Source organism: Protobothrops mucrosquamatus, unplaced genomic scaffold, assembly GCF_001527695.2.
Source record: "Protobothrops mucrosquamatus isolate PMUCROS unplaced genomic scaffold, P.Mucros_1.0 scaffold4324, whole genome shotgun sequence".
Taxonomy (NCBI): domain Eukaryota; kingdom Metazoa; phylum Chordata; class Lepidosauria; order Squamata; family Viperidae; genus Protobothrops; species Protobothrops mucrosquamatus.
In genome coordinates, this window is record NW_015390238.1 from 10157 (window position 1) to 18032 (window position 7876).

Genomic DNA, 7876 nt, shown 5'->3' on the forward strand with positions numbered 1-7876 from the left:
CTCCTCCTGTTTACTTCTCATTTACTTCTCCCCTCCTCCCCTCTTCCTTTCGTTCTCCTCCTCTCCTCCTCCCGTTTACTTCTCATTTACTTCTCCTCCTCCCCTCTTCCTTTCGTTCTCCTCCTCCTCTCCTCCTGTTTACTTCTCGTTTACTTCTCCTCCCCTCGTCCTTTGCTCCTCCTCCTCTCCTGTTTACTTCTCGTTTACTTCTCCCCCTCTTCCTTTGCTCCTCCTCCTCCTCCCCTCCTGTTTACTTCTCCCCTCCTCCCCTCTTCCTTTCGTTCTCCTCCTCCTCTCCTCCTGTTTACTTCTCATTTACTTCTCCCCTCCTCCCCTCTTCCTTTCGTTTTCCTCTCCTCCTCCTGTTTACTTCTCATTTACTTCTCCCCTCCTCCCCTCTTCCTTTCGTTCTCCTCCTCCTCTCCTCCCGTTTACTTCTCATTTACTTCTCCCCTCTTCCTTTCGTTCTCCTCTCCTCCTGTTTACTTCTCGTTTACTTCTCCTCCTCCTCCCCTCCCGTTTACTTCTCGTTTACTTCTCCTCCTCCTCCCCTCTTCCTTTGCTTCTCCTTACGACCACTGCAGCCTCCCCGTCGATCACGCAACACCCCCCCCACCCGCCCGGACACCGCGACCGTCGTAAGTACGAGTCGGCCGCCGAGCGTCGGCGGTTCGGTCCCGCGATCGTAGCGGACGCCGCAACGTTGGCAAAGCCCTGCGAAGTCGCTTTTCTCCACCCACCCAGGGCCGTCGAAAATCGGGGACGGCCCCCCTCAACCGAACCGTCGTTCAGTCGAGGACCGGCGGAGGAACAGGCCCCACCCCACCCCCCCACACCTTGGCATTGTCGATCAAATGCAGGATTTCCGTCCGGCTGGAGGGATTCAGGTAGCCGGGAACTGTCAACTGGCCCAAATACTGGGAAGAAAGAAGAAAGAAAGAAGAAGAAAATTAAAATGAAAGAGGAAAAAAAGTCAATCCTCGGGCCGTCCTCGAACTTACGACCGCCACAGGGAACCGGGGAGGACGGACAGGTCGCCGAAACGAGTGACTTTTTTTAAAAAAACTTCACAATTAGTCAAAAGATCCCTTTTCGTGCCACCGCTTCGAATCCGCCCGGCGGTCGTTAAACCAGAATCGGGCGGTCGTTAAGCGAAGCCCGGGAGGCCGTCGTTTTGACTCGGCCGGCCTGGGAGACGGCGGGGAAGAGCCGCCGACCGCAACGGCGACGTCGACCGGCGGCTGTCCCTCATGGAAAGATTCGCTTAACGACCGAACGGTTCGGCGATTCCCCTTAAGGACGGAGGCGAGAGAGTCGTAAAATGGGCCTCAGCTGACTGAATTGTCTCGCTTAGCAATAGAAAGGTTGAATTCTGTTGCGGTCCTAAGCCGGTGGTGTAAGGGTCTCCTGCCTGAGCAGGGGGTTGGACTAGATGACCTCCAAGGTCCCTTCCAACTCTTGTGATTCTCTAAGGGTCTCCTGCTTGAGCTAGGGGTTGGGCTAGATGACCTCCAGGGTGCCTTTTAGCTCTGTCCTTCTATGATTCTGTAAGGGTCTCCTGCCTGAGAAGGGGGCTGGACTAGATGACCTCCAAGGTCCCTTCCAACTCTGTCATTCTATTATTCTGTAAGGGTCTCCTGCTTGAGCAGGGGGCTGAACTAGATGACCTCTGCGGTCCCTTCCAACTCTGCCCTTCTATGATTCTGTAAGGGTCTCCTGCTTGAGCCGGGGGTTGGACTAGATGACCTCCCAGGATCCCTTCCAACCCTGTTACTCTATGATTCTGTAAGGGTCTCCTGCTTGAACAGGGGGCTGGACTAGATGACCTCCCAGGTCCCTTCCAACCCTGTTACGCTATGATTCTGTAAGGGTCTCCTGCTTGAGCAGGGGGCTGGACTAGATGACCTCTGAGGTCCCTTCCAGCTCTGTCCTCCTATGATTCTGTAAGGGTCTCCTGCTTGAGCCGGGGGTTGGACTAGAGGACCTCCAGGATCCCTTCCAACTCTGCCCTTCTATGATTCTGTCAGGGTCTCCTGCCTGAGACCGGGGGCTGGACTAGATGACCTCGAACGTCCTTTCCAACTCATTCTGCCATTCTGTAAGGGTCTCCTGCTCGAGCAGGGGGGCTGGACTAGACAACCTCCGAGGTTCCCTTCCCGCTCTGTCCTTCTATGATTCGGTAAGGGTCTCCTGTTCGAGCAGGGTGTCGGACTGGATGACCTCCCGGGTCCCTTCCGCTTACCTTCACTTCCTTCTCGATGTAGTCGTTCAGCAGGACGTCCGGCTCGAAGCGATCCGGGAATCCGGCCGACGACACGGTGTGGAGCGCCCTCCGTTCGGTGACCTTCTCCTGCGCTTTTTTGTCGCGCCCCTTCTCCCCTTTCAGGAACACCCGTTTGAACGGCGAGACGATCCCTGGCTGCAATCAAAAGGACAAGTGTGTGTGTGTGTGTGGGGGTGTGTGTGGCAGAGTGACCAATCAAAACCGGCGGCCCTGGACTTGCGACGGCCGCGGATCCTCAAGTTTGGGTGACCGAGTGCGATATTTAGGACGTCCGTTTTGCCGTCGTGAAGCGTTCAGTTTGAGTCCCGCACGGAATCGAAGCTCCGTTCGAGAAGGATCAAAACAAGCGTGTCCTCGACTTACGACGGCTGCGGGTCCCGGAATTTGGGTTGCTAAGCGGGACATTGAAGTCAATTTTGCCCCATTTCACGGGATCAAAATTCAGACGCTCGGCAACCGGCTCGTATTTACGACGGTCGCAGCGTCCCCGGGGTCACGTGATCAAAATTCAGACGCTTGGCAACCGACTTGTATTTATGATGGTTGCAGCGACCCAGGGTCACGGGATCAAAATTCAGACACTTCGTATAACTGACTCGTATTTATGACGGTCGCAGTGTCCCAGGGTCACGTGATTAAAATTCAGACATTTGGCAACTGACTCGTATTTACGACAGTCGCTGCATCCCTGGGTCACGTGATCAAAATTCAGACGCTGGGCAACTGACTCGTATTTACGACGGTCGTAGCGTCCTGGAGTCACGGGATCAAAATTCAGGCGCTTGGCAACCGACTCGTATTTATGACGGCCAAATGGGGCAGAGCTCACCTCGTAAGCGTCTCGCTTAGTGATCTACATTTTGGGCGTCAATAGTGGTTGTAAAGTGTTGATTTCTCTCGACCGATGCTTCAGTCAGTCCGGGAATTACACTTAACACTTAACAACGTGGGCTAGACAGGTCGCAAAAGCGGGGCAAACAGTGACTTCACATGTGTCCCGCTTAGCGACCCGAATTTGGGGGCAGCATTGCGGTCGTTAAGCCGAGGACTAATTGGACTTCGCTTAGGTTGATCCCTGCGTTGACACCTTGACGCTGCTGGATATACGTAATTGAAGTTTTCTCTATTAAAAGCGTTTTAATTTTCTCTATTAACGGGGTTGCGGAGCGGAGGGTTGTACAATTACTAATTAATTAATCACCAGGAGACGGTGAGTTCTAGTCCCGCCTTAGGCATGAAAGCCAGCAGGGGTGACTTTGGGCCAATCACCAGGAGACAGTGAGTTCTAGTCCCGCCTTAGGCATGAAAGCTAATTGGGTGACTTTGGGCCAATCACCAGGAGACGGTGAGTTCTAGTCTCGCCTTAGGCATGAAAGCCAATTGGGTGATTTTGAACCAATCACCAGGAGACGGTGAGTTCTAGTCCCTCCTTAGGCATGAAAGCCAGCAGGGGTGACTTTGGGCCAATCACCAGGAGACAGTGAGTTCTAGTCCCGCCTTAGGCATGAAAGCCAATTGGGTGACTTTGGGCCAATCACCAGGAGACGGTGAGTTCTAGTCCCGCCTTAGGCATGAAAGCCAGCAGGGGTGACTTTGGGCCAATCACCAGGAGACAGTGAGTTCTAGTCCCGCCTTAGGCATGAAAGCTAATTGGGTGACTTTGGACCAATCACCAGGAGATGGTGAGTTCTAGTCCCATCTTAGCCACGAAAGCCGGCTGCGTGACTTTCAGCCAATCTGTAGGAAATGGGAAGCACAAACTGCCAGGCTACCGAGCGAGATAATTTGCTAGGCCGGCCGACCAACCCAAAACCGAGGGGAAGTAGGAAAAGACGAGCGACTTGCTGTCGTTCACCGAGCATCTGTCCCGCCGAGAAGGACCCATCTGCCCCTACCAATTAGCCCAGGAGTGACCTGGGATCCTCCGACTTGCAATGGCGGTTAAGAAGTGATCGAGACGGATCTTACGGGGCGGCCAGCAACAGAGAGGAATCTCGTCTGGCGTGGATCAAGAAGGAACCGTCTGAAGAATCGAGTCGTACCATCTTCCGCCGCCGTTTGAGGAAATCAGAGAGGGCGGTTTTGGAAGGGAGGGGGGAAGATGGGGAAGAAGAGCGGGTTGGGGGGCCACGAAGAGACCGAAAACCTGGCCGTGCGGGGGGGGCGATCACCAGCCCTTACCTCGCTCTCCATGGTTGTCCTTAGGACGTGGAACTACCTGGAAACGTCGGCTCACCGAGAGTCCCCAGGCTCACCTCAACAGCAATATAAGACTCGGGCATTAGCAGAAAGCGAGGCCGCCCGAGCGTCAACCTTCGCTCGTAAGCGAGCGAGAACCGGATGCAGACAAACCACAGTTTCCTCCTGAAGGAGGAGGTGGTAAGCACGAGAACCAGCTGTTGACGAGAAGAGAAACACCCCCCCAAGAGACTCCCACGAGAGAAAACAGCTGGAGAGGAGAGACCGGCTCACCTTTTGGGGGGGGGGTTGGCGCGTTCAAAACTTGGTCAAAGCCAAAAGGACAGGAGCAAACATCTTGCCGAGCCCCCCACGGATTTAAACGCGACCGAACGAGGATCCCCAAGCGTTCAAAACGGTTTCAGAAGGAAGCTGTTCGCTTGAGAGGTTACACAACCCTTGTCGGCACACCCGACCTTTCGACAAAACTCCGTCCAACACAACAACGTGGTGAGAGTAAAAAAAAAACCACCGAAACTTGAGCAATTGAACGAATTGTGTAGACTTCGGCCAAGTCCAACCGGGGAAAGAGATTGTGTGTTTGTCTGTGTGTGTGTGTAAAATCTCACAAGTTCAGGCAGTCCTAACCGATGACCACAATGGAGCACCAATATTTCGGTCGCTTTGCGAAGTGAATTTTCTCCCCGTCGTCCAACTTTTCTTAACGACGTCGTCACGGGCGGGAAAACGGTCCCTTTTTTTCGGCGCTGTTGTCACTTTCCACAGTCGCTAAGCGAACCGTCGTAAATGGAGGACCGCCTCTACCCCCCAAAACATTTGGTGGGGTAGCTATAGCTGAACTCACTGAACGATTGTCTCCCTTGTCTCACAATGACCGAAATTTTGGGGGATCCAATTTAGTCGTCGGTCACAAATTCTCAGGCAGGCCGGCGGATTTTTGTAGAAAAATCCCTTCCGTTCGCAGCTGTGTCTTGACCTACGACGGTTGATTTAGTGACAGCTCAAAGTTATGACCGGCACAGGAGAAAAGCTGACTTGGGACAGCTTGTCACACTCAACGACCGTCGCAGCGCCCCCGTGGTTGCGGGATTCAAATTCGGACTCTTGGTAGCCAGTTTGTATTGATGACGGTGGCATCCTGTGTGTGTGTGTGTGTGTGTGTGTGTGTGTGATATGATCCCCTTTGGCGTCCTTCCGACGAGCAGTGAATGGGAGAGGAGGTAGATTCACTTAACGACCGTGTGACCGACTTAACAACTGCGGCGATTGGTGTCACCACGGTGGCAAGCAAGATTGCGAAATGGGGCAAAGCTCCCTTGGCGAATGTCTGTCTTAACGAGAGAAATTTGGGGCCCAGTTCCAGTCATTAAGTGGAGGATGACCTGTATATTGGAGTCAAACTTGAAAAGTGAGAATAGAATAGAGTGGAACAGAGAAAGGAGAACAGAATAGAATAGAATAGAATATAGAACAGAATAGAATATAGAATAGAATAGAAAAGAATATAGAATAGAATAGAATACAGAATAGAATATTAGAGAGAATAGAATAGAAAATAGAGTAGAATAGAGAATAGAATAGAGAATGAAATAGAATAGAACATAGAATAGAATAGTATAGAATAGAGAATAGAAAATAGAATAGAGATGAGAATAGAGAATAGAGAATAGGATAGAATATAGAATAAAATAGAGAATAGAATAGAATAGAATAGAGAATAGAATAGAGCATAGAATAGTATATAGAATAGAATAAAATAGAACACAGAACATAGAAAAGCAAAAATATATAGAATAGAATAAGAATAGAATATAGAATAGAATATTAGAGAGAATAGAATAGAAAATAGAGGAGAATAGAGAATAGAATATAGAATGAAATAGAATAGAACATAGAATAGAACAGAATAGAATACAGAATATATAGAATAGAAAATAGAAGAGAGAAGAGAACAGAGAATAGACTTTGAATAGAGAATAGGATAGGATAGAATATAAAATAAAATAGAGAATAGAATAGAATAAATACAGAATAGAGTAGAGAATAGAATAGAATAAATACAGAATAGAATAGAGAATAGAATAGTATATAGAATAGAATAAAATAGAACAACGAACATAGAACAACAGAAAAAAATAATACAGAATAGAAATAGAGTAGAATAGAAAATAGAATAGAATATAGAATGAAATAGAATAGAAAATAGAATAGAACATAGAATAGAATACCGAATATATAGAATAGAGAATAGAATAGAGAATAGAGAATAGAATAGGATAGAATATACAATAAAATAGAGAATAGAATAAATAGAGAATAGAATAGAGAATAGAATAGCATATAGAATAGAATAAAATAGAACACAGAACATAGAACAGAGAAAAAGAATATAGAATAGAATAGAATAAAAAAAGAATAAGAATAGAATAGAATAGAGAATAGAATAGAAAACAGAGTAAATAGAGAATAGAATATAGAATGAAATAGAAAATAGAATAGAACATAGAATAGAATACAGAATATATAGAATAGAAAATAGAATAGAGAATAGAATAGGATAGGATAGAATATAGAATAAAATAGCGGTAAAAAAAAAAATCATAATAATTGCCAAAAATTAATTAGAGCGCCGCTCTTGGGAAGCGCCCTGGATTCATTCCGGATCGGGGAAAACTGAAATAAAAGCTATATTGGGAGACGTTTGTGCCATCTGCAAAAAAATCTGGGTCTGGAGTTTGCATTGACCGGGAACATTTTGTGTGTGTGTGTGTGTGTGTGTGTGTGTGTCTGCGTGGGTCTGTGTGAGTTTTGTGCAATTGCAGGGATAGATCCCTTCAACATTTTGCACGATGTGTCTTGGCAAATATCATTCGGAGGAAAAAAAACCCAGCTTTGCGTTAAATTAAATTCCTGGGAAATGCAAGTTGTTTTTTTTTAAAGCAGACCGTTGTGTTTATTTGTGGTGCCTTTAACCACAAAAAAAAAAAAAATAGTCGACAGGAAGCATGAGTCGCTGCAAAGGGTTGTCGGTGAATACCACACCCTAAAAACACACACACACACACACACACAAAACTGTTTTCTATTTTTATGAAGACGCTACGATGTTGTGGGGTCGAGATGGGTGCAAAATATCCCATTTAATACGTTAAAAAGGGACGGGATAATATGCTGACCGAGAAACCAGGAGACGGTGAGTTCTAGTCCCGCCTTAGGCATGAAAGCCGGCTGGGTGACTTTGGGCCAATCACCAGGAGACGGGGAGTTCTAGTCCCGCCTTAGGCCTGAAAGCCAGCTGGGTGACTTTGGGCCAATCACCAGGAGACAGGGAGTTCTAGTCCCGCCTTAGGCCTGAAAGCCAGCTGGGTGACTTTGGGCCAATCACCAGGAGAC

The 7876-nt window shown here is 48.3% G+C and overlaps 1 protein-coding gene across 1 annotated transcript in view; it reads right to left on the reverse strand.

The window, feature by feature from the left end:
- CCM2 (CCM2 scaffold protein) overlaps window positions 1–4477 on the reverse strand; it is a 14022-nt gene extending 9545 nt beyond the window's left edge. Inside the window, exons 1-3 of the mRNA XM_015828209.1 lie at window positions 4466–4477; window positions 2243–2419; window positions 837–917 (exon numbers count right to left, since the gene is read on the reverse strand). Coding sequence (XP_015683695.1) covers window positions 837–917; window positions 2243–2419; window positions 4466–4477 — 270 coding nt within the window. The remainder of the gene's footprint in view (window positions 1–836; window positions 918–2242; window positions 2420–4465) is intronic.
- Between the last annotated feature and the right edge of the window lie 3399 nt (window positions 4478–7876).